At 42.8% G+C, this 27,654-nt stretch overlaps 1 protein-coding gene across 3 annotated transcripts in view; it reads right to left on the reverse strand.

The window, feature by feature from the left end:
• svild (supervillin d) overlaps positions 1–24,269 on the reverse strand; it is a 48,583-nt gene extending 24,314 nt beyond the window's left edge. For all 3 annotated transcript variants that reach the window (XM_083994134.1, XM_083994133.1, XM_083994135.1), the window contains exons 1-4: positions 23,932–24,269; positions 11,098–11,590; positions 5,121–5,152; positions 1,843–1,904 (exon numbers count right to left, since the gene is read on the reverse strand). In XM_083994134.1, the coding sequence (XP_083850260.1) occupies positions 1,843–1,904; positions 5,121–5,152; positions 11,098–11,477 (474 nt within the window). In that variant the 5' untranslated portion in view covers positions 11,478–11,590; positions 23,932–24,269. The remainder of the gene's footprint in view (positions 1–1,842; positions 1,905–5,120; positions 5,153–11,097; positions 11,591–23,931) is intronic.
• Positions 24,270–27,654: the final 3,385 nt, after the last annotated feature.

The following is a 27,654-nucleotide window of genomic DNA, read 5'->3' on the forward strand; positions in this document are numbered from 1 at the left end:
AACTAGGAGTTTATAAAGACACATTTTAGATCTAACAGCCTGCAATCAGATACAAAACACTTGATACAGTGAAAATGGAACATTTCAGACATTTTTTTTTTTTTTAAACATTACAAGTTTTTGTGGGGATACTATGCATCCATTTGAAATAGATAGTCCTCTTTGATACTGCCTGAATAGAAGATGAATAAAGAGAGTGAAAAGGACCTGATGGAGTCGCAAAATAGATTATTTGAATGTGTCACTTTATTTCTACCCATTCTGTTTAGGTCTACTTGTAGTCAGAGACTTTCTAAAACCTGGATCCAGTGTGAAGCATGCAACTGCATGAGAGTTTTGTCAGTAAACACTTTGCTGGCGCCCTGGGGTGACCTGCTGAAGATAAGTGGATCTCCTGCTGTGAGGAAAGCAACGGAAATCAAATGCTAGTTTTTTCACAAAATTACACACCAAAGCCTTCACAATTAGAGGCCTCTTAGAAAATAACCAATGCTTACAGATTTTAAAGAAAGAACCCATTTTCCACCCAGCATGAATGTATTGCATTATGCAAAGCAAGTTTTTATATACTCTGGAAATTCAGTCAAGAAATCCAAAACATAAATGAGGCGAGCTGTATCTGTCTCCAGAAGTCGGCATGTGCATATTTATTGCCTCCATCCATGCTGGAAAGCAGACACAGACACTATAACCTCACTGCTACTTGGTCTCTCCTACTGGAGACACTGTCTCATTGGCTTTCATCAAGGACTGTGGAGCAGAAATGAGTGATAAGGCCAAAGTGAAGACAGCAATCGAGTGTCTGTCACCGCTGATGGCCTTTGAGTGAAAGGCCTTATGATAACAGAGCTGTAGCACAGAACAAAAGACAGAGAGAAGACAAAAAAATACAGTGTGATTGTGAGATAGGCTCTTTGTGGGAGTCTGTTTTCCCAGCAGGTTTCTGGTCAGGGTGACTTGCTGCCATCTGTGTTCACTTGGCCAACCTTGGCACTGCTCCTGGTCTGTGAAGGCCAAGTTAGAACAGCTATTTACATCCAATATCATGAAACTCAACCACTTCTGAAACCTAACCAGCCTGGGAAAGCCCGATCCCCTGCTCATTTTTAAGCGCACATGTAGCTCTCCCTGAAGGATTTGGGGACATTATGCACTTTTTGTTTCCAAGTGCATCTCCTGGCTCTCTGGACTTTTCTTTTTTTTCCCACCACCGCTTTAAGACCTCCATGGACTGTGTGTGTGCGGAAGTCATGACTTTGGCCAAGCCTACATCCAGGTGCAGGACAGCTCAGAGCTGTATGGAACAGCTCAATTTGTTATTAATGGAGCAAACTTCCAGAGGGGGGTTGAAGCATGCACCAGCTGCATTGGAAAGGCTTTTGAGTGAAGCAACAAGGGATAAGAAAAGAATTAACCATAGACTGGTGATAAAATGTGAATATAGCATCTGTGACATCATTCATAAGTTTAGACATTGATGATTTCAAGTTTGGATGAAGTTTGGATTGTGTGCTGTCATCCTGGATGACATCTATATTAAAAAAACGTGAGGCTTTTTCCAGTGCTGAGATTGCAAAAACAAGTGGCTGAGAGACAGGTGTAAATCAGTCAAACATGCTTCTGTGACAATTTATGTTACTGCACCTTGACCCTTTTATGATTTAAACTTTATTCTCTATCAAAAATAAGTTATGATTCAGTGTTCAGCTGGTACATACTTTGCCTTATTAAGAGCCTTGACAAACAACAAAATGTTTCACATAATTAAATGCAATAAATCATACAATACCAAACATTTGGATAAAGAGAGATATCCCTTTAAATAAACCTGAAATACCGTACCTTAAAAAGAGACATTTTGGATGTAGCAGACCTCTTGGATGAATGCTCAGGCGTCTCATCAACTGGAAAGAGCACATAGACAGAAAGAGACAAGGGTGAGTATGAAGGCAGCAGCAACAAAGTGTCTGTTTAACCAGGACAGAGGATTTCATCCACAGTGGAGCCATACATGACCGCTGAAATGATGGTTTAAGACAGATTGTGTGTGTATGGTATCCACAACATAATGCGTTGTCTGGTCTGGCACTAACGTTTTGTAAACAGAGAACACAATCGAGCAGAAATTGAACACAAAGGTAAATTTAACAGGCAATTCAATGCGTACGCACTACGCAGTACTCTCACACACACACGCACACACGCACACACTCAGGTCAAGTGGACATTTTCCTCACAGCTTGAAAATTCAAACAGGAAAACTGACTGGATATAATCTGATTGGCTTCACTCGTGCTTCTAAGGTGTCTGTGGACCAGAAAAGGAAATTAAAGTGTGATATGTGAACCGGCCTCAGGTCAAAATGTGAAACCTGAGTTGTTTTGGGTTGATGATGATGAGGTAAAGTTGGAATGGTTCTTCAGAAAAGAAGTCTTTACTATAGCTACTTTCATAAAAAGGGCCTGGTCAAGTGAATTATTTATGTGAATTCTATGTGGTTTTTGTTTTTGTTTTGTCTGTGCTCTAATGATTTTGTTTGGTGTCTAAATATGAAATGTGTCTTGTCAGCCCTTATAGGCTGGGCGCCTTAATTGGTGCACGACACGTAAATAATAATAAATAATTCATTCATTCATTCATTCATTCATTCATTCCAGACTGAGAAACCTCCAGTGGATTCAGTGAGTCTGTCAGTGTGGCATTCAAATACTGACAGTGTGATAGTGTGGCTGTGTTGTATGCAAGAGTACTACATTTACATTTACTTTACATGTGTCTGTGCTTGTGTGTGTGTGTGCGAGAAAAGATAATAATTCCTGTGTGTCGTCTAATCAAAACCAGCCATGAGAATATAATAATCTTCTAATCCGAACAAAAGGAAACAATTAAATTTAATGGCATTCCAAAACAACGCAAATTTTTTAAGTCAGCACACTCGACCCCACTCTCCCACTCTAAATCTGTTTTTATTGCCTCGACAATGTAACATTTCAAGCCAAAGTGGCCTCCTCTCCAAAGAAAACAAAAGGAACAAACAAATCCAAATAATGACATGTCTCTGACAAACCCCGCTCCGCTCTGCTCCGCTGGAAAAAACTGCTCAGTTAAGACCTAATACTCTCCTTGTGATTTATGTTTCCATGCTCCCCTGCTGTCCAGAACTTAGCATGATTTAGTTGGGATGATGAAACATTAAGCACTGCAGACTGCTGATCCCACTCAGACTGTACTCCTTCACTTCTGACTCCGGTCCAATCTATTTTACATCATCGTCCATCCAACATCCAAGTGAGAGAGAAAAGAGAAACTCAAGAGATGGAAAAACCCCCTCCACTCAAGTTCACCGACTCCTCAGTAAGTGTTTTCATCCACACCACATCATAAGACTGCTAAGCTTTAGCTGCTGACAACCTACTGAATGGGTGTTTGACCTCTTAATAGCCAATAGCGTCCGCACATTTGCAACTACATGCTGAAAAAAAGTCAAGTTCAAACTGTACAATCGACACAATTTGTGTTAGAGCAGCAACTCTAACCCTCCAGAAGAGAAATCTAAAAGAGCATTCACTTGAGATGAAGAAACTGCACCTGTCTGCATATGGTCACCTACTGAGTACAGCGGTCGTGGAGGAGAAATCGGCTTTCTTTGTAGTATCTTCCTGAGGTCATGAGCAGCTGAAATCACTCTGAATGCACTCTATTTTAATGAATATTTGTGTGACAAAGTGCACTTGTACAGAGTGCAGACACAGTGTGAAACAGTCAGATAGCTAATAGCAGGAGGGTCGGGGGAAACCCTCGACGCGACCATGAGAGGCGTTCTGGCTCGGAGCGCCGTCTCCTCTGCCAGCTTGGACAGGAAGCTCCGTCAGTCCTGTGAATGCGGCCGCCAATGTTCTCACTCTCTCTCTCGCTCTGTCACGCACATATTTCTTTTACAGATGAACATTGAGCCGTCCTTTGTTTCTCTTTCTGCACCTTTCTGTGTCTGTTTCGCTGCCAAACTGAATAAAATACACCGTGCAAGTGTTGTTTTTGTTCCCTTTTAGTCAGTTATTCTACAAACCATCGTTTGATGGATAATCACAGGAGCAAAGGAAATCCCCTGTATTCAGTACTGTTTTCTAATCTGTTCCCAAATATCCCAAGTTCTTGTATCAAGAGACTGGGAATCTGTGATACACCAGGTCTGTCATTAAAAAGTCGATGATAATGTGAGATTAGAGAGATAAGAGAACTGGTTTACCAACACAATAGCTTCTATATGACAGTCAGTCTTATGACTCAAGTTTTAGTTCCTTTGCTTGTTCTGATTAGGCTGATGATGATTTAGACCTGGTCAACGTGACTTCCTGACTGACTTAAAAGGGCATAAACGTTTGTTTGCATAGTTGTGCAAGTAAAAAATGTTACACAACACTGCTTCTTATGTCCTGAAATACTGACATACCTGTTGTCTGCTGATATTTGCTAAAGGTTCCTTGCTATCACCACCATGAATTCCTATCACTGCTCTGTCACTATCTTTTTCTCTTCTTGTGCAATCTAACAGACAGATAGACAGACAGACAGACTCTGGGGCTGTGGGCTCAGGTGGCTGAATGAATCAGAAAAGCAGCCAGCGGCCCATGTGTGAACTTAACCATTTTCCTCCCTCTATAGCAGCAGGCTCCAAAATTAGCTCATAATGCTAGCTGGCTGAAACACGCTTCCAGAGTAATTGCATATTGTCAAACATTTGCACAGAAAGACACACGAGTGTGAGCGCACGCCTCCTACAACCTGATCTTTGAACAAAAACTCCGCAGACACGTGCCAAACATTATCTCCCTCAGTTTTTGAGAGAGAAAACCATCGCCTGGGGCGCAACATTAATGTTAAATTAGACAATAAAACACAGCCAAGCACATCAGTGGATCTGTTTTTCTTTCACTCCTTCTCAGTGGCAGAGTATTACAAAGAAAACATGCATAAACCAGGTAGGTGATCTGACATCAGCAATGAGCTCAGTGTTCCTATAACACTGAGTAACAGAGATGGCTTGAATGAGTTACAGGACGGAGCAAGTCTGTGGAACGCTATAGGATGTGAGTGCGGTGAAAGTGGAGGGTTCATCTTACCCTCTGGCTCCTCGGTGTCATCAGTTTCCAGCCTACGAGAGAGACAGAGAGAGACAAATGAGGTCACGCTAACATACTGAGGTGATGACAGGATTACGCAGCTGTTACAATCGATGATTACAAGCTTGACAGAAAAATTAGTATATGAAGTCTAAATCGTGCATAATCCTAAAATGCACATTTGAAAATAAACAAAACAAATGCAACATTGGCTCGACAGACGGAGAGACACTCACTCTCCCTTGTATGATATTCACCCCACAACATTTACTCTCCCAGTCCCCTGTCTGTCCTCAGATAGAACAGCGTTGCCTGTGTCGCGTCTAGAGATGGCCATTCATCTCTAAGTAATGGGCGTTAAATATGGATGGGGACAGCAGCTGCCTGTGGGCCAGTAGTGATGATGTAACAGGAGAGGAGGGGAGAGGACTGCCTTAAACACAAAAGAGACTCGTGGTGGACATCTGGAAGAGGTCAAAGGTCGCTAAAGACGGGGAATAGCCCCAAGCTCATCTGCCCAAATGAGACTGAGACCAATCAAGTGACTGGTACTGGCTAAATAAAGAAGATTCCTTTTTTCAGTGTTTTGTTTTTACTTCCAAGTGCAAAACATTGAATATGTTTCTTACTGCAAGTTATTTAGCTGTCAAAGATATCATATAAATGCCTTAACAATTTAAAAGTAAGTATGGCAATAATCAGCCCTATGCCATGTAGGAAAAACAAAACTATAACTAAATATCGACTCCAACTCAAGTGTCATTCCAAAAACACAGTTGAAAAGTAATTTTTACTATAATTTGTGGCTCGGGGTTTGGCTACCGCAGAACTGTTGTGTCAGTTTTTGGCTGGTCTGCCTCGGTGCAGCTTTGTGATACTGTGGGAAGTCGGAATATGCCAGACCAAGGTACTTATGATGTGTGAATATGCTGGAGTGGGAACTGCGATGGAAGACAAATTGCTGTAGGTGCAACAATAATGTCAGTGAATGTGATACATGCCGATCTGTGGCTGTGTAATATGCACATGAACTTTAAAATTAACTTATTAGAGTGTCACATTATTTACATAACTTCAGCCACATGGGGAAAAAACTCTACAGAATGCGATATTACCCACTTCAAGCTACTGGGAAGTCTGCTCGTAGACCTCTGCAGACTGCAGTCTTGGTGCCTGAATGCTGGAGGGCTCAGCGACACTCCATCAACCCCACCCACTCTCCGACTGCTGGCTGACAGAGAGGGGCCACACATGTCGGTGCTACGCTCCCATAAAAACTAAGCAGATAAGAAGAGTGGAGTGCAGAGGCTGGACGGGAGGAAAAACAGCAATGCGGTATAGGGGGAAGTCTGAGTTTAAGTTTAACTCTTCAGTATGTAAAATCCATCTTCCTCATTCTCACCCTCCATTAGCTGATGACTTACACACACAGCATGAAGTGACACTATAGAATGAGAGAGTCGAGTGGAGAGGATCACGACTTCACATGGTTAAAAGATTTCAATCTCCTTCTCTCTAATTTGTGTTCTTTACTGTTGGAAAGCTTGGCCCCTCATACTAATGGTACTGTAAATCTGTAACAATTCAGCCTTATAAACAATAATTAGCCCAACTCCCATCCAGTCCTGTTTATTACCCATGGTGTTTGACTAACATCCATGTGCCAGTAGCACAGTTACTGGAGTTTACTACACAGTGAGACACAGAGCATCTAACCCCAAAACCCATAAATAAATAAATCTACAAATCAACTCCATTCTTTATTGGATATCTAACATGGATAAATACTAAAACAGTTCCATGAACAGTATTGTGTACAGCTGACTTTCATTTTTCACAACTCCCTTTATCTTACTTTTGTAAATTATACTTTTTACTTGTTGCTGCTGTATGTAAAGCAGCAATATAAGGCTGCGTATGTACAGTTTTCCTGTAACATACTTTTTACAGCAACACCCCCTCCTCCCCCCGCGCAAATGTATTGCAGCTGTTGTTATTGCAGAATCTTATGAAATGTGATGAAGTCACAAATACCTGACTTTACAGAGGTGCAGTCTTGGTGTGTGACCTGTCGGCTGTGTCCAGAACTGGCCAGACAACCCTGCTTGGTTCAATCACCATTCTGATACTTTGCAGCCAGGGATATTTTGGCAAGTGACAGTGGAATAATGACTGGGATGCAGCAGTGATGACAGACTGAGCTAAGACACTGAGACTAAGAAGACACAGGTTCATTAAGCTCCAACGCTAATAATCATTAGCAAAATACTGTAGGAGACGATGAGACATTCAGCTTCTCCATTCAGCTGGTGCTGAGCGTCGCTCTCCGTGGTTAAAGTGACAAATGTCGCTGGTGGCACGCCGCATCAGCTGGCGCTAATTAATGTTAATTCTATCAGTGACTTGATGTCAGGGCTGAATGAAACTCGGCTGCTGGAGGTTGGTGTGCTCGCTACATGCTGCTCTTGCATTATTCAAAGATAATTTGTGAGGCAAGAAGCTCCACTCTGTAACACAACAGTGCAACCATAATGAACTTATTGTTTCTTTAGTTTATAAAAACAGTGAGACATCTGCTTTCTCATAACATCACTGTCAGGGAGGCCTCCTCCCATCTCAACTGTCTTTCATATCATCATATTAACACGGTTAAGCAGTGGCACAGCACAGACTCTATATGTTCATATATTAAAGCAGAAGTAAGCGGAATGTTTGTGTTAATATTTGTCTCAAATCTTCCAACAGCAATCACTTTTATAGAGTGTTTGGTCTGAAACACGGGTCTGTCAGTCACTCTGCTCTGCTGTAAGCCGAGGAGAAAACTTTCCTTGTATCCTACGACCTTTATCCAATGAGGAGAGAGAACGGCATAAAGGGGCGGTCCTCTCTGTGTGTGCAGCCAAGGGATGCGCGTGAATGTGGTGACGTAGGGACGAGGACGGGGACTGCTAACTCCATCTGCTGACAAGAAGTTAGCCAAAACCACCGGATCGCTTACTTCTTCTTGTGGCAAGTGGCTCCCGTCAAAGTTCGCCCTATAAACCTGCATTTTTTTCACACTGACAGGCTCAGATAGTTACAATGAGTGTCCGACAACATACTAGAAATGAGAAATGAACTTAATAGTCTCTACCTTTAGCTGGAGGTCGTTGTTTGTTGTGATCGGTGTCCAAATCTCACCACGCTAGAAAACTCATTCTGAAATCTCACGATAACTCGCGGCAAAACACCGATGGGGAATAATGTTACCTAGGGCTGACCCAAAAAAATCGAAGCTTCGAAGCTTCGTTCGTTGCCATGGTAATCGATCATGAAGTCCGTGATCGATTGTTTTTTGTTTTTTTTTCCTTTTTTTCCCTTTTTGACACCGGTTCTCATCGGCAATTGTTACATTAAAATGAGTAGGCAACTTGGCATCCTGGAAACCTGCCTGATTTTGGAGATATGCCGTGTTTGTTTGCAATTACTTTCATTATTTCCGCTACCTGACTGAGGTGAAGAGAGACGACTATGGTTCGTGTGTGCGCATTTCCAAATTGTGGCAACAAAATGTTGGGCTACTCTTTGCGCAGCTTTCACAGACTACCTTACTTTGACACGGACACGCTGAAGTTCTGGCTAGCTGTCCTACAAATGGATGCTGACACTCCTGTGGATGCACTGTGCCGTGCCAAACACAGGGACTGCAGTAACCACTTTGACCGGGATGACTACTGCCAGTCAAAGAAGAGACGCGCTAAAGGTAGAGACATACGTTCATTTCTCCTTTCTAGTATGTTGTCGGACACTCATTGTAACTATCTGAGCCTGTCGGTGTGAAAAATGCACGTTTATAGGGCGAACTTTGACGGGAGCCACTTGCCCGGTTGAAGAGCGTTAGCGGGGCTGCAGGCTGCCTGCCCGGCTCAATACTGCAGCCACCTCAATAACTGTATTATCCATCACTCACGTATACAGAAAAACATATGAAAACAGGGCCAAGGTTAACAGATGAATATTTAGTGATAGTTGTAAATGTCCAAGTGAAGTGTTTTTGGAATGTCACTCTTCAACTGCGGCTTTATGCGGGGAGGATTCCTGTCTGTGTCAGATAAACCTGTTGATGGACAGCTTCAATTATCGCTGGGACAGCTGAGTTCCAGTTTCCTTCATGCTATTTCTGTAACAGACCCACACAAACATGCTGCCTAACAAGGCTCGGTGAATATCTGCAAAGCTCTAATCATGTAGTACGCGCAAGTTTGCCAAGAATCAGGGGGATACACCGTCCTGACTCAGAATGAGACTGTAAGGATACAATACAGATAACACATATTACCTCTATAGGTTCTATACAGTTCCTCTTTAAAATACTACTTGTGTCTGTACAGAAGACTGTGCACAGCTGGAATGTGACATCCAGAAAACCTCATAACAGAACTGTCAAGATTAGTAACTAACGTGACAGACATAGGAGACAAACACATCAACACGTCAGCCCGTCTTTGTGCTCTCTGTAATTAAAAGTGTCTTCCATATCTTTGTGTGGGACTTCACTCTGTATTTTGCCAAATATTCTTTTCTCTGTGGTGTAAACCGATGCTGTAAGAAAACAGCTCCCTTCCCATTGCACAACTTTATTTAAACTTCCCCTATAGCCACAAATAAGCACAAACTTGGTGTTTGAAAAGATTTACGATCTGGATTCATTTCACCGCAATTCTTTTTAAGACTTAAACACATCCTGACACAGACATGACTATATGCAACAACAACAAAAAACAGCTCTTCATTAAACTAACTCGGCTTAGCCATGAGAGATGATCGGCCAGGATCTGATGAAGCTTGTCATTCTGCACGTACTGGATTTCTTCTGAAAGTCTATCAGAACACAATACATGTCTTATAAAGTAATTGGTTCTAACAAGCCATCAATCACAGTGATTTAGATATCTTGCTTCATTAAGCACGGGGCATGAAAACTTGGCAAAGCTCAACTTCCCCCAGCCCCCGCAAGTCCAAACTCTGAAATTATCTTCAAGCCCTGTCCACCTCAGTTCTTCTCTCCCTATTGTCGTTCCCTCAGGCTGTTTTTCTAGAGGAGACAAGAGCAGACAAGTCCGACTATGCGCAAACAGCAGAATCTCCAGCTTGATTACAGCTCAAACATCCCCTGACCCACGACTGTACATGTCTTACTGTTCTCAGAGAAGCAGCCCTGGCAACAACTGAGTAAGCTCTTCAGTCTTCTGAGTCATCCTGACAATACCAGTTTGTTATTCCCAAATGTGCTAAACAAGTGAGATCCCCCAGATGACTGTAAAGTGAACCAAAACAAGCACCGTGCATGTCTTCGCTGCAAAGCATACCATGGCAGAATAAATGTGGCAGTTCCCTGCCGTGCACGCATGGCCAATTTTGGAAATGTTAGCAGCCGTGTTTACCTCAAACGGATAGCACTAAGTGGTCTCCAAACAGAGAGACTTTTTGCCTCCTCTCCACTCATTAGGAGGCAGCAGACTATTTCACAATAATCCAATAGACGTCTTTAAGAGCTGCAAATCTTCTCTAAATCAAGGAAGAACCTGAGAAAGAGCTACAGTACCTGGTCCAGTTGTGGGGATCTGAGAACTGTACTCCAAGTTTCTGCACATTTACCAGTAAACTGTGCATATCGTCTGCACGGCTATTCAGCACACAGTGCATACTTATTAAATGGGTATTATCCAATAAGCATGCAGAATACTAGAGCTTAAGATCTTGAAATAAAGCTAAAACTTTGCTCATAACATCTACTGTGTACTGTGTGTTCTGCTGAAATGTCAGCCTGGGCCTCTTGCACTAGCTTTATGAGTCTCTATGCCCGGTCAGCTTAGTGTTTAATTTCTGTGGCCAAGTTTATATCACGCTGAGAACAACAGTGTTACTGGTCTTGACCAAACAACCAGTAGGAGGAGTGTGCTTTTGTTTAAACTCGTGACAATGTGAATAAACTCACCTGGAATGAGACGTTGCCTTTGTGGAGGAGACTGCTTCTGTTTTGGAAGATAAAATTGCATCTGTTTTGAGGTTTTGACTTGTCGCCTCTTTTTCACCATCAGTTTGCTCCGCAGGTTCAAAGGATTTATTTCGGACTCCCCTCCTGCTATATGTTGGCTCTGCTCCATTATCCTCATACTTTTCCTTCTCCTTGGTCGCTGAAGAGACTGTTTCGGATGTGTCAGCAATTTTCCTGTCTCTGCGGACGTATTTGGAGGTGAATTCTTCCGTGTTGCCATAGCGCTCGGCAAGCTCCCTCCTCCTCTCTGCTTTGTAGCGGGCGATTCGCTCGGCCTTGGTCTCCAAGCTCGAGCTCTGCAAGGTGTCTATTCCATCCATGATTCAGTTCACTGCAGAGAAAGTGATAAGATTCAAATTTGCGTCTTGTGTCCAACTTTCTTGTAGATCTTCCTGGAGGGTGATGTCTCACTCCATAAAGAATCACCTCAGAGCTGCAAACAAGAAAGAAAGAAATACATCATTAGTTTGTTATGATCCTGAAGAACAATTTCAGAGGACTGGCTCTGTAAAACTGTGTAGAACCAGATGTACTGAGACATTTACTTCTCCAGCTTTCAGAGGAAACTGCCTTAAATGTAGAGCTCTGAGCCAAGCTCTGCCCTGCCCCAGCTAACCCAAACCCCCCCCCTGCGAGGATGATGTCAGCCAGCTCTGCACAAAGACAGCCGACCACCACAGTGAGACTCTCATATAACCTCTGTTCCATTGACTCACACGAGGCCGGCTTGGGAAGAGGGAGGAGGAAGTGAGAGAAAGTGAGAAACACACACATCAAATAACATCTTCATCCCATTTTATTCCCCACTTAGTCGAGGCTTTGTGCCTGGGCTAATCACCTCTCTCCAACATTATCCCACCCCATAATGACTCTCTATTTACTACAAACACACAGTGCATGAGAAACTCTAAATTGCCTGAGTGTGAATGTTCTGTCTCTATCTGTGTGTCTTCTCCAGTGTGTGGTGCAGCCCTCCAAGCTCTTTGTCGCTGCAAAGGAAAATCCAGTAAACATCTTTCCATCCCTCGCACAATAAAACACTCTTCTGTTTAATAACTTTTCACTTTTCAATACCAAGTGTGTTAAATTTAGGAGGTAAAAATTAGGAGGCTGAGTTGAGCTCATTTTGTTCCATTAAGTATTCACAGAGCAGAAAACCACACATGGCTCAGATGCATTGCTTTGAAAAGTGCACTTATGTAATCAGCAGCTGACAGCAGCCATGAAAATTGTGTGTGCGCACGTTCCGACCGCTCCACAACCGAGCACAGAGGCTTTTCCTCCAACATTTTTCACAGCACAAGTATGCTTACGATGCTTCAGGGCCTCTGTGTGAAGAAAGCCAAACTGAAGAGAAAGGAGGTGAATAAAAATGAGGTATATTTATGTTAGAGAGGGTGCGGGGGTTAATGTAGCCCCCTGTTTTCCATTACATGACAGGGCATAAGTTAATTCAGCACCCTGTTACTCACATTTATAGTCAGGGAACGGAGGGAAAATATACAAGAGGGTGCTTTGTCTGCTAAGTGTTAGCAATAAAGAGTCAAGAACAAAGAAGGAAAATGAGGAATGGGTCAAGAGGCAAGAAGGGACCAGAGGTGAGAATGCCCCTTTTCATAAGAGTCTTTTCTGTAATTATATCAAGCATGAAAAAAATCTCAAATGCATCTGTCTGACCCTTGACCACCTGCTGGGCTGTAAAACCAGCTCAGAATTAGACTCTTGGTCCACTTAAAAATTACTGCTTTGACATATTACACAGGAAATCAGTGTATGTGTGAGTGTGTTAAGTGGGTGTGTGTGTGTGTTTAAGTCTTCACCTTGACCTTCTCCTGTGCCTCTTTCACCTTACATAACAGCGATTGGCTAAACAGTTAAGAGACCACATACTATAGTGACTCCCTTGTGTATATTTAAATGCAGTTTAACAATAAACTGCTCAACAATTACATGTTGTCTGGTCCTTGTTAGAAACCTGGAGATGTCTACCACACCTCCACTGTGGGAAAATGTATGCTCTAAATGATGTCGGGAAAAGAAAATCACCATCTGTTGGTTAAATTAACAAATCAGCACACTTCATTTCCATTCCTGTCAGTCCACAGACCGAGTATCCAGCCAATGAAACAGCCAGTACAAAACCTAGAACCGATTCTAGGAAAGTAACCAGGATCAGATGAGGCTAAAGCTTTATAAAACAGAGTTTACTGCATAATACAGGAACCAAATGGCCTATTAAACAGGCAAGCCAAATCAACTGGTAGTGGTAAATCAAATGGTACCCAGCCTCGAGCCTTCAGGAGCTCCACGGCTTGAAAAGAAAAGGATGCTACAGGAGATAGGCTATATTACATATCTGCTCCAGGGTTAGGGCTGGTGAAACATTTCAGACTGAGGCTTGTTTTGGTTTTGAAGTGCATGAAATATTATGTTAAAATGTACATAACTAAAAACGAGGCTGCAGTAAATTGTGATGCTCCTTGGCCTATCTTTGGCAAAGAGCCATTTTCTTCATCAAATGCATTTCAAAAACTGAGTGTCGCTCCGATGCCTGTGTCAGTGTGAATTGCCTTATGAAGGCAAAACAGTCCTCAGTTTGGATGTTGATTTCAGGACTGTGCACAAGCTTACATAATTCACCTAGGTCAGTACCTATAAAAGGAGTGCTAAACAGTATGCTAAAGCTGGTCCATAGAGACCCAGCACAACTAGGCTGCTTTGTTTGGAAGCTGCCTCTGTTATTTCAACAAGGGGGACTGAAAACACAGTTGTGAGTCATACTTTAAAAATCATCATCATCCCTATCAGCAAATATGAACTCACCCATGTGTATTTGTTTTGGTGGGCGATTTCCAAAGCCACAATAGCCAGAGGTGCCATTACCTATTTATGGTTATTTCTGCAGATATACAGACAAGTGGAGGCAGGGAGAAAAATGCAGGACCAAAAAACAAAGAGAGATCTGAAGAAGATTAAATGTGCAAGTACAGACTCAGTATATGATAATAAAGGTGGTTTGAAGGAGAAAATGTAGTTGTTCCCATTCGTATTAGACTGAAATGGATAAGAGAGCTTGTTTGGCCTCAAGAGTCACATTTACCACAACTGAGAGTTTGTTGATGATGAGCAGAATTTGAGAAAACATCTGAGCACACACATTTGCTCTTGTTTCATTGACGACAGTGCATTATTCTTGCTCAGTATGCAGTTATACCCGTCCGACTTGTCAATTCATGTGGCCGATATTATTATGTTACTCCTCCAGGGCATGTAAACAAACTGAGTCCTTCGTTTCCAATCTCTGGAGTGCCGTCTGACCTTCTGTTGCCCGTTGGGAGTTCATACCGGCTACGAGAGGAAGATCTGTCTCAACAAAGGCCAAATGTGTTGCTTCCTGACCGTGCCCCATATCCTTCTTCATAAAACTCCATTAATCAGGAAATGTTACTCATAAACCTGGCAAGTGTCCAAGAGTCTCTTGAGAGAGCGGATGGGTAAGGGCAGCGAGAAAAAAAAAACTTTGAATGGGTCCATAAGCCACACATCCCCTCTCTGCACGCACAACAGTATCAGATTTACTATCATCATTTCCTCTTATAAGGCTAAGTGCTCCGTGGCAGTCACATCCTTAAATATTTATTTCTCTACAAGGAGCGCCAGTGATTATAAGCAGTTACTTTAGATTACATAATATCTGTTTAAGGGCCTACTGACGGTTGCAATATACCACAAATGCAGAAGTTTCAACACCCACAACAGTTCAAAGATGAGTTGAAATGTTTGGGGAGTTTTCAAGTTTATCCATGTCCATCAATCCAGCCGTTTCCAACTTTTCTGGTCTCCCCAAAGCATTTCAATAGTTTTAGTGAAGTTTTTCAGCCATGCATGCATTTCCTTTAGCAGTTTAGACCATTATTCTTGCTTGTTTCCCAGTTGCTACCTACACCGACATCACAACAAAGTGTTAGGATACAGCAGAGTCAACATGTAGGCTTTGCTTAACAAATTTTCCATTTACCACTTGACAACTGCAGAAGCACCCATGGGTGGGAACGACTGTCTGTAGTTTAACAGCATTGATAGTGTTCTTACACTGCAGAGAGGTGAGGACTTGAAGTAGAATAACCTTGAGACATAGGAAGCCCAGTGGAGAAAGAAGCTCTCTAAATATACTGTACCATCTGATGAGATGAGTCTTGTTATGCCAACACAAAGTTCTATCAACATCCTTCTGCAACTGGTACGAAGCAGCTCTAAAAGCCCAGCGCAAAGTGTTGTTGCTCAATAGGAAATGCTGAAGCACCTGAAAAAGAAATCTAATGATTTCATTCTTACTCACAACCTACTGATCTCATTACAATGGGAACCGTATGGGGAAAGAATACCTGTCACACAGATCCTTATGGGAGCACATGCATACACTTTGAGTCACTGATTCGTTCCGAGACAAGAGCCTGCCAAAAAGCTGCCTCAGAGGCAAAGGCTGACCTGTAGCCCACCAGTGTGTATTTTTTCAGAAATCACATGTCCACACAAGAGGACAGAGCAGGAATGCAGGCTACACCCTGCTCATAAACACTGGATTTGCATGGGAAAGGTAGGGAATCTTGACTGGATAAAAAAACAAAAAAGAAAACAGGACACCAGGGGCTTCCTCATAAAGTGAGACAAACTGCTTAAAGAGTCAAGGTGATACCATGGTGACTTCATTGCCCAAGGACCAAGCTATGTGCACTGACACTGTGTTTAGCAAACATTTGAAAAGGACAGACAGTCTGCCTTCTAGTTTAACCACCAAACCCACAGCTCTCTGTAAGTCATCAATTTAATGACTGGGGTCACAGTGCTAATGGAAGATCTAGAGTTGGAAACCAACAAACTAGTGTGCAAATGTGCCGGCATTTTTCAGTTTTATTTCTGCTCAGCTGCATTGCGTCAGACTGCGTAGTTTGTATCAACTCGGAGCGTTACACCTGAAGCTGCTGGCATTTTGACATTTCTCAATAAAGCTGTAGTCACAATTGGAAAGGACACTCCATGAGATATCTGTTCAGCTGCAACTATTATGACAACATTTTGCCACTGGAAACCTTTAGGAATCCACATAAAGAAACCACAAGCATCAGAGAGACTTTAAAGACATCCATTTTCCTTTGCTGTACCAGAAAAACAGAGGAGGCAGTTAAAGATATAGCCAACTGCTGACACACATTCTTCCTGAGGGAAGAAGGTGGAGAGTGGAAACTTTGCTCCACAGAGAAAACCAGGTGCCAGTGTAAAAACAGACTGCCGGTTCTTCAGCTGGTGCAGCTCTGAAAAAAGTCCAGCCAAGGTCAGGAAGCATAAAGGATCAAAACAAAAGATGGAAGTATCAAGTGCTTTCCAGTGAAGAGGTAACAATTTCACTGCACAGGATATCTGAGCAACTTCCTTGCTTTGAGGTTTAGTCACATAATGACGATCCCAAATCTCTGTGCTCAGGGGGGCACGATAAAAAAAATCTTATTTATAGGTACAGGAAAGTAAAATCTTACCTTTATTCTGTTCACTAAGTATCCAGTAAAGGCGACCGACCATCAGAATCCTGTCAGGACGGCTTGTGTCCTGTCATCTGCACAGCATAAATCATCTTTATCTGCACGAGTGTGTATTACTACAACTAGGTCATGTGATCATCCATTGAAATCAGATAGGCCTGAGCATGGGTCACCAGCGCCTAATCCAATAACTCCATACTGGACATTGCGAGTCAGCTTCTCGCCAATCTATACAACCAAACAAAAAACAGCTGGGGTGTGTGTAGGGGGTGGGGGTCGTGGCGTGGGTGTGTCGCCCATTTAACTGAGCCACCCTCACACAACAATTAACCACATACTGAGTGGTCGATGTGTTTCTCATTAAAAAGCAATCTTTCAGCATTTAAGGCTTCAGCATCAGGTTTTAATTGCATTTGTAGAAGCCCACGACACTTCATCCTGTTGAAACGGCCCCCCACTTCCACACAACTTCAAAGGCCGATTCTGACAGGAGGGGTGTGTTGGTCTAATATGGCAAAAGCCCTTTTTTCACATGACTCAAATCTTCCCCCGGCTTTCGGCTGTCAGGACAAGGAAAAATGGGGGAGTGGGGGGGGGGGGGGGGGGGATGACAGAGGAAGGAAAAGTAGAGGAAAGAGGAAAAGCATTATAGAGGGTGGTGGATACAAAAAAGAAACGGCAAGGATGAAAAGAGTCCAGAAGCAAAGAGGAGTGGGCACAACAAGAGAATTGAGAGAGCTGCAGAGGTCAGAGCAAAGGGGGTGGGGGGTGGGGGGGGTAGAGGAGAGGAGATGGAAAGGAGGCTGGAGAGAATGGGCTTTTGTGGGGGGTGGATGTGATGGCTTTGTGGGGCATGTGTCTCCACGGTGCCATGGGGCCCCAGTCTGGTGGTACGGGGGCGGAGGGAGGACAAGATCTGCTGCTGGACGAGGAGGAGGACGAGGAGGACGAGGGGGGAAACAGGGTCGAACGAAGACTAATCCATCTCTCCCTCTCCCTCCCTCTCTCTGTCTCCCCTCTCTTTCTCACATAGACACAAAGTCCCTCAAATCCCTTTTACCAGAAGTCCTGCTGACTGTAGCCAGTCACCCGAGAGCCAGTTGACATAACACCCCCCTGGGTACTCATGCCTGCACTCTGCTTTGCCTTAGTAACTGACACTGTAAAAACTGTACTGACCTGCTGGAGGGGCAGAGCTAGGATTGCCACCAGGCAAAGGAAAGAGAATTCCCCTCCTTGAAATCTTGGACAAGGGGGACAGCTTGTCATTCAGTTTCAACAAAGCTGTGAGATTAAAGACAGACGACGAGCATGTCTGTATTTCCCTCTGTTTATTTTTTTCATTCACAAGCTCACTCTTTGTCCCAGACTTCCGGCTTTCTGTTTGCCGTATTCAAAGGACCCATTAAATGTGACGTATGGGAAAGCAAACAAGCAAACTCACACAGAAACATACACACATACACATACACACTACAGCCTGATGTGACTCACAACTGAAAAATTGTGAAAACAGGGCAACAGGAATATACACACTGGCTCTCCAGCAGGGCTGCAATCATGGAAGCATGAGTGGTGGGTAGGAAGGGTGGGGTTTATGAGGCTTTATGTGGATCGGAGTGGGGGGGGGGTGAGCATGCATCGACCCTCACAATGTGCTAAACTGGATTCTTTTCAAAGAGCTAATGTGAGCCAGAAACAAACACGCACACAGGTTGTTTTTATGAGACAGATATACTGTAGTAGCTGCAGTTAAAGCACCTACCTTCATACCGGTCGCTACTCTTTGTTGTGCGCTAACATACGGAAAGAATTGCCTCGCTGCAGCAACACAAGTGTGTAAAATTTGCCAGATTTTGGTCGAAAAGACGCATGTGCATCCATCAGAATACACAAGGGATGGTGTGTGAAGTTGAAAATGGACAGTCAGTTTGAAGAACACCGATGATTGGTTTAATTGCTTCTTCCTCTTCCATTTTTACTTCCAGCATTTATGGTACAAGTTCAGATACGTCAGATTTGCATACACATGGAACACGTATGACATTACAAGTTTCCAGGAAGGAGGAAATCAGCATAGATACAAAAATATACATTATGATAAGCATGGCCGTGTTATATTTCAAAGTACTGGTGAATATCTCCTACTTCAGTGGTGTCTACTCTACTGCCATTCTTGCTCAGAGAGCAACTACAGAGCTGTGTCGCCCTACAAGCCCTCTAATGCGATTTTTCTGCCTGTCAACAACTTATCAACATGGTCCTCGTCACCGTCCTCATACAGACAAGACCGAACAGAGAGAGAGGGCGACATGAGGAGGAGGAGGAGGGGTGGGATCAGCGGGGTGGAAGAATGTCTGGTCCAGAGAATCCTGCTGGCAGGGGTTTCTCTCCTCCGGCTCTGTGGTGTCCACTGTGTGGAGCAGACACCATCTGGCCAGCTGGAATGCTACGGAGCAGGGGGTGGACGGGCTGAGGGGTCTCCCGTCTTGGATGTGGGGGGGGGGGGGGGATGGGTTATGGCTGAGAGAGAGATGGAGTATTAACAGTAGTGGTGCTTACCGCTAAGCCAGACGACGAAAATGCTTGAAGTGAAAAAAAAAAAACAACGACAAACGGCAACGACAACACAAGTCTGAGGCCACTGGGAATGTTGGCCTTTCTATGTCCCGTAAACACATGAAAATGTATATTATGATTATTTAACAACAATTACCCAACCTGTTGGTTAATTACATGCACAGATATCAGGTCAAGGTGTGCACTGCCACTTCATATGTTATTATGGGAACAGAAAAACACAGGATTTGTATAAGTGAGCTTTGGAGGTGTGGTAAGCAAGTGTTCTTACCTTTCACCCTTGTTTCCAGTCTTTCCACTAAGCTTGACTAAGCCAACCCCAGCTGAGCTAACTGGTTGCTGCTGGTTGACAACTGATATAACAAACATTAGGGTGCCATCAATCTTCTGGTCTAATTTTGAAAGAAAGCAAATATGCAAATGTCTATTGCTAATATGATCAGTGTTTATGTGAAGTGTGCAGATAATGGGTTAGGGTGGCTGTTTTGCAGCTGATGTTGCAGGTGACTGATTTAAGTTTCCCTTAGGGAAAAAGAAACAAACCTTTGTCCTTCACCAATATTCACATGGACTCAGATATTAAATATAACTACTTCTTTAAATTCAGTGAAACCGATGTTTTATGACACTATAGCTGGCTGACAGACTGCACATATAATCTAATGGTAATAGGCTAAATAAAGCTGAGACTAAGATGGAAAAAGGGAAGCATTATTTGGATTTGCTGCAACCCTAAATCCCCCTCCTCCAATTTACATTAACATTTCAAACACAATGTCTGCATATGGTTTACCAGATACATTTGTGTTGCATGTTTTATTAATGGACGTCTCATGGCAACATCTGTCACTCACATGGATACAAAAGCAATAAAAGCCTGGTTGACATGCACACAGAGGGCTTCACATAAACCCACTTTCTTACTTTTTTTCTGAACAAAGGTTCACAACACCCTCACTTATTTTAGTCAGGCTTTGTTTTTAGTTGACGGTGGTGTCAGATGAAATTGAGCTCTGGCACAGAACTAAAACAAAGTCAAATGTAGTATGGAGAGAGGCCTTACGCCGCCCCTACGCATGGAAACTATTATGCATGCACAAATCAAATGAAAGTCTGAAGTATAACCATATGTTTATGTGCCATTCAAATATTACACTGGTGAAAGACGTCACTGAGCCTTCGCCGCGCAGCCAGTTACTGACCAAATACAGTTAGCGTCCTGGTGTCGAAGCTGGAAGCGGTCCACCCTAACTGCTAGCCCAGTTTATAAATATGTCTTAGTGGAGATTAGCCTGAGGGTAACCCCGAGCACTCCTCCCTGTGGACTTCCTATTGCTCACATTGTCACATCCCTTCTGCTTTATATAAATATTTGTACTGCAGAACTTCTCTGCTGTGCAGTCCACATTAAACCCAAGTGAGAGCTGAGGAGAGAGGATGGGTCATGGGGGGATGGGGGTGGACCTTGTCTGTCTTTTTTTGCAGCCAGGTTTTGGAGTTCAGCTTCTGCCTGTTACTTAACTATTAAATAACACAAATACTGTGTATTACCGTCTGTGTAGCTCAAGAATTGCTCATAATACATAAATCTCACTCACCGTTTAAAACGCCATATACTCTGTTAAAATAATACGCTGTCTTCATTTGTACTCAAGCGTCTGAATAGCTTAGTATTTCAATGTAGAAAACCCTTACACAAGAGCCCACACTTTCAAGTGGTTCTTAAGCCTCCTTCATATTATTAATACAGTGAGGTCACACATACAAGCAGGAATAAAGAGCCCTTAGAGGCTTCTGTGGCAATTTCTCTCATTCTTACAAAGTGCAGAGGAACATAATACCAGAAGCTCAAATAAAGTCAATTCACTTCAAAGGTATCTAGGTATCTTTCAGCCATCAAAACAGACATAAAAAATAGTTAGCTGCTAATTTCAGACTAAACCGAGACAATCCAGGTGCACAAGTGTACTTAGTTTGGCCCTCTCTCTTTTAAAGGCTTGTTAAAAGCCTTAATTACCCATATAAATCTAAGCACCAATCCTAATTTAACAACAGTGTTTTTTTTTTTTTTTTTACATCCCTTCAATTACTTTTCAGCTAAACAACACCCTGTGGGAGGTACATTCACTCAGTGCACAAAACATCTTTCACCTTTCTGGCAGCATGCTGGCAAAGCAGCAGCACAATATACAAAATAAAGGCCTAATGGGAAACCATTAACTGCTCTAAAGCTTTATAATGAGACTCCCTGACAGCTCCCCAAAATGAGCCATAAGCCACCAAACAAGACAGCAAGAAAAGCTGTAGTCACAGTTTTTGATGGTCAAGCCAATCAGAACTTAAATGTCATCAATTGAGATCAAAGACATTCTTTATGATAAGTGTGCTTTCTCCCACCTCTAAACTTTCAGCTACTTTGAAATGCTGCATATTCTTTGCACTTTATTGAAGTGCAAGGTTACACTATTACTATTATTATTTTGCAATTTAGTTGTTACAGTCAATTTTGTACTGTCTCTATTGTCAATTAATGAGTCATGTTTCTTGGTTGTAACTTGTATTCTTGTTGAATAAACATTGATCAGAAAAAGAAATGCTGCATATTCTAGGAAAAGGGCCAGGAGTGGTTAGTTATCCAGGAATTGAAACTTGATCCACAGTTGCATTGCAAAGAAAATTTAAAAAAAGAAACAACTTTATGTTCCAGTACAGAAGAAGACAAGTCCCTGCAACAGGAGCCCTCATATACACAACAGCACACTCCTCCACTCAACAAAAGCATTGAGTAACAAGATCCCTGCAGGGACAACACAGCACAACACAGCACCACCTCCAGAGTTCAGGTGAATGACAACACTTACCACAAGTATACAACTCTCACTTCTGCTTTTACAACAATGGATTTGTCTGTGTCTTTGTTTGGGTGGAGGGTGGTGTGACGAGGGGGGGGGGGGGGGGGGGTTCCTTTAACGTGGTCCAAAGAAAAGGCAGGTAGAGTAAAGAGCAGCAGGACTGCGTAGGTGGGGGAGAAAATGAAACATGACAAGAGCCACTCCCTGCTGCAGCTCCAGCTGCTTAGCACAGGCTGGAAACCGACTGCACTTTGTCCATCAGCTTTCTGTCACTGCCCCCCCCCCCACCCCACCCCACTCCCAACTCCACAACACAGACGCAAAGCAGCATGCTCTGTTATTAATGAGCTGCAGAGTAACACAAACATGTGCTCTCCTAAAAGACACTAAGCATATCTCATCACAGCATACAACAAAGCATGCAATGCATTTTTTTTGTCTTGCTCAACACCAGCTGGCTGGAAGGGTTTGGGAAGCCTGTTGTGACATAGGCCACTACAGCAGGAAAATTACAGTCTGGCAAACCCTAAAAAAGAAACATAGCCTTCAGATATGAAGCTTTCACTGAGTTTCATTATGTTCAGCAATTGAGAGAAAAGCAGCAAAAGAAAAAAACTACCTCTAAAATGCTTGCCAGTGCAAGGCCAAAATCAAATTAAGTATGTTTTGAGTGGAACAGGTAGGTATGGCCAAAGTGGAACGCATTTAGAAACGGCACATTTTACAGATAATGAACCAAAGATGACATAATTCTTCAGGATTTTTTGCAAAGAAAGACTGGAATTCACCGGCTGGTGGCAGGTGCTGAGAGCCATGGCCAATGGAAAACATAAGAGAATGACTGCTGAAAGACATGCACACTGTACAAACACAGGCTACACCTCACAAAGAGCACAGTCACCATACTCTAAAAAGAAATCAAACAGGTCTCATCCACCTCAGTGTACACACTACAGCATTCGGGCAGTGTGCGAGTATTTGCATAGCCATATTAGTTTGACACAGATAAACACGACTTTGATTCCAAACTACTTTCAGCCAAGTGTAATAACACAGTTCTGTAGCGACTTTAGTGTCAATTTAACAAGGAAATGTAGCATGCACTTTGTAATAGTGAAGCTTCAGCCTTCTCAGACCATTTTATCACTTTGTTTTCACAGGTGGTTTTTGCACAACACAGCCCTGAATACTCACTCCTCTCTTGACAGCTGTTTGCTGAGGCTTTAGCCTTTGGTTGTAGAAGGAGTGCAGGCAAGTCACTCAAGTAGTCTGTTTACAGTCTACTAAAGTAAGACAGTGGGGCAAATGGGGAAAAAACAGCTGACTGGGGAACTATTTCTGCACAAAAACAAATACGTTAAATAATAAAATAGGAGTTTTGAGTGTTGCATGGCATATCCTTAGCAAAACACGCATGCATAGCAAGGAAGTGCTTTCAAGTGCAGTAGTAAACAGCAGAAAACTGAGTAGCGTTGAATGAAAAGTGACTTCCAGTGCCCGTTGTGTGCCGACTGTGAGAACCAGACTTGGTTAAGGAAGGAAACCACGCTGACTAATGTAATGACAGTAGCTGTGAGGGTGAGTGTGTGTGTGTGAGTGAGAGATGCGTTTCGACACAAAACTGCGCACGTAACGTTTAGTAAGCGATAAACCCACAGTGACTGATGAGCATTTCCTCATTCACCTCCATCAAAATGTTTTAAATGGGTCACAGGAAGCTTTCAGTCTGTGCTAATCAACGTGAGTTAGACCCCGTATCAACACGGTTACCACAAAAAGATAAAACATAATGTAAGATAACATACCTGCAGGTCCTAATAGAGGTGTGGTCGTCAGGAGTCCGCTGAGCTGCTGTGACGAGTTTCGCAGTTTGTAAAAACAGCTGTTATCAACTTTAACCGCTGTGTTTTGGTTAGACGCTGAGTAAGTTAAGCTAACTTCACGTCAACCTGAGCACGTCGCGGTTAGTGTCGGCTGTGCAAGTTACGAGTCCTCCTCGACGAGAATGAAAGAGAAATGCAAATAAATAGACTATTGTCCTCTATACAAAACAGCCGGGCTGTCTTTAAGCAGCCTCCACCGAAACTAAGGGGGGACAGCCGGGGCTCCGTCCTGCCCGGCCAGGGTACACAAGTTGGAAGAGACGAGCCGCTGCTGCCGCTGCTGCAGCTCTGGAGAAACTTCAAACTTAAAATGTTCCCTCGCTTCTGATTGGTCCAAACCCACTGCTGCGTTCACGTGCTTCTGGTAAACGCCCCCTCTCATTGTGGGGTCGTGTATTTTTGTCATGGACTATACAGTATATTTATAGGCCTAAATACAAAAAAGTCACTTTCCCTCATGAAACGGTTACTTACTCCTTTTTTATTTGGAAAAATAACATAAGACTGCTGGGGAATGAGACAAAAAGGTACTTCCTATTTTCAGAAGAATTACCCAAACTCACCCCACCCAAACAGACACAACCAAGCCAGTAATTTGAACAGTGTAAAAAAAAAAAGTGTATTAGTGTATTACAGTAATCAGTATATTTAGGCTATTGGTGGATGAGCGGATTTTAATAGTTTTTTGTAATAAGGATGGCCCATTTTAAAGGATCACTACATACAGGCACTTGGTAACTTGAATTACCCCAATGCCAATACCCCTAATGTCTTTTTTCTTTTCTAATTCATTTATTGAATTTTAATTAGTGATTTGAATCAGCAGAGTGAAGTAATCAAATAAGCTTAGTGGAACATTACAATACTTGCCTCTGGGCACAGCCTAACACTGAAACTAATAGTCACTAGTCAAGTAGAGTAAAAATACTTCAAAGTTTTACTTACATACACAGTTGGGTAGAAAATGTTATTTGTGATCCACTGCTGTTTACTGCTATTGCACCTCAATTCAGAGGAGGACACATAAAAACATATTGTAATGCTGCATTATTTTTCATGCATTAGTGCAGCATACCACTGCTAGTACTGCAGGTGATGTCTGCACCTTCATGGCCTCTGTAGCTGCCAGCTGCTAAAGACAAGGTCCATGATAATGTTGCAGCGCCTCCTGCTGCTCACATTTTGACAATGTAGGCTTGTTCCTCATGGTTTGCATAGTCAAAAGCAAAGAAAATGCTGATTTAAATGCTGCAGCGTGACTTTCAGTTTGTTTTTCTTTTTTTGCTTTATACAGTGGGAGCCTGTATTCTGGATTTACAAAGGCATACTGTAAATGACTGAATAGCAGTTTCCTTGGTTCATACTGTGGCTTTGTTCATGAATTGCCTGTGAGGGGTTAAGAGCTTTCATAGCAATCTTAAATCAATGTTATGTCATGATGAGATTTAACTTAATTGCATTTCCGACTCTGACATGATCTGTCTGCTGCGTGTACACTGACATTGGATTCTATGGGCGTGTGTGTGTGTGTGCATGTGTGTGCAGTAGTCTCTGGGGATTTCAACAATCACACAGTCGCGAGTTACATAACAAGTAATATGAGAAGGACCAATTTAAAAATTTGATGAGGACACAGTCATTAATCATTCCTACACTCACATGTAAGAACAAACATGCACGTGCACACACACACAAGAGCAATTTCTGAACTGTATGAATTTGTTTACTCAGTTTTTCATTATGTCATAAATAATATTTTTCTATTCCAAAAGTGTTTAACCCAATGAGTAACTGACAGCTAAATGATGAACGAATTGGCAAGTGGAATTTCATTTTTATTTCTTCATTTCTTTCATAGATTTGTGAGTGTATGTTTTGGAGTTTTTAAAACCCCAGTTGATGCAGTTTGAAGTCCACTGCCCTGCCAATCACTTCGCTCCTTTCATCTGGCTCCACTCTCCTCTGTCTTTCAGTGGCAGGTCAGTTGGGTAACACTAAGCCCACCTGTAAAACACACATCCATCAGCAGCATGAACACCAAAACTGACATCCATCACAAACAATAACCACTCCCCCCAATGAGTGCAAAATGCAGGTTGAAACTTGTACTCCATGATTGTTTTGTGCTGCTGCTGCTGCACTTTGTATTCCAGCATTTTACCTCTGTTGTTTGGGCTTTACAGTTTTAGCAAAGGTCACAATTTGCTGCGGGTGCCAGTGATTTTTCAGCAGTAATGAGATCATTTTCACCAGACTTATTGGGTGGCAATAACAGAAAGCACACAACATCATAAATCACTGCATTTCAGCAGCTCTTCTTCATACATCATCTTCTTTCCTGAACTAGGGGCATAATAAAATTTCAATAAAAGCATTTTCAAGAAGGTCTTGTTCTAATTTTATGCGTATTTAGAGCTTTTTTGTTGAGTTATTCATCAAAAGGCATCACACCTAGCAGGACTTTGAATGTGCTTTGAATACACAGCATGCCTTTGACTTGACAGATGGTGATGCTGCAGGAATCGTTACCTTGTCTGAGCTCATATTAGGACACGCCCAGTTGTACAGGTAGTAATGAAGGCACTTGTCACTGACGGTGAACTTTAGCTTCTCCAGGAAACTCTGGTTATCCATCACATCCAGAGCAGAGAAGATGTCATAACCTTTCTATCAGTGAGAGAAAAGAGCATTTATTTTCTCCATCACACACAAAATCAAATGGTCTCAGTTTAGAAAAATGTTTATGTCAGTCAGCTAAATCATGGAGGGGAATCAATCTAAAATAGATGGATATAGCTCACAGATTTAGCGAGGATCACTGTGTCCTCCATGAGGTCGGCCAGGTCTGTGGCAGATGAGGCGATGTAAAGGAGATGAGCTGCTCTCAGATCAGTGTGGACTGGGTGATTCAGCACCTTGTAAGAGACGCCATAGAAACTCACCACATCCGTCAGAGTGCCGTCATCACCCTGTGTTTGAAGAGCAGAGGGGAAATCTTATGGTGACCATGCACTACAGTGTGATGTGTGATGTTTGGTAAGGAAACATTAAAAAAGTGTGAAGTCAGACCTCCACCACGTAGGTGTCAATCACATTCTCCCGTGGCAACAGCCAGTGCTCTACTTCCTGTAGAGACAGGACGGGGCTGAGGTGATACTTGCTGCTGCTGCTCTGCAGTAGTAAGTGTGTCCCCTCAATGTCGTTTTTGGTCATCGGCCGAACACCTTTGGTCTTTGTCTCCTTGGAGCAGAAAAGGGGAATAAAAAAACAGCAGAACAGAAAAAATTAAGGGGTGAGGATCTTTGATGTTTGAAATCTGTCTTTTCTATCCATGTCCAATTGTTTTTCTGCCAGTCATACGGTAGTAGCAGTAACAGGTTTGTGTCTCTAGGTGGCAGCACAAACTAACCTCAGGCAGGCGGTTGAATTTGAGAGCTCTCTGCAGGTTCATGGTCTGTTTCAGACCCGGGTAGCTGACCTCCAGCACCTTCCGGGGATTCAGAGGTCGATGCCAGTATCTAAAACAATTAGCTGTGTTTAATTGACAGTGACAGTGAAGGTAGGCACAAATATCAGAGGTATACACACATATATACAGCTCTGGAAAAACTTAAGAGACCACTCCCAAAATGATCAGTTTCTCTG

The sequence above is a fragment of the Trachurus trachurus genome (assembly GCF_905171665.1).
Source record: "Trachurus trachurus genome assembly, chromosome: 19".
Lineage (NCBI taxonomy): Eukaryota > Metazoa > Chordata > Actinopteri > Carangiformes > Carangidae > Trachurus > Trachurus trachurus.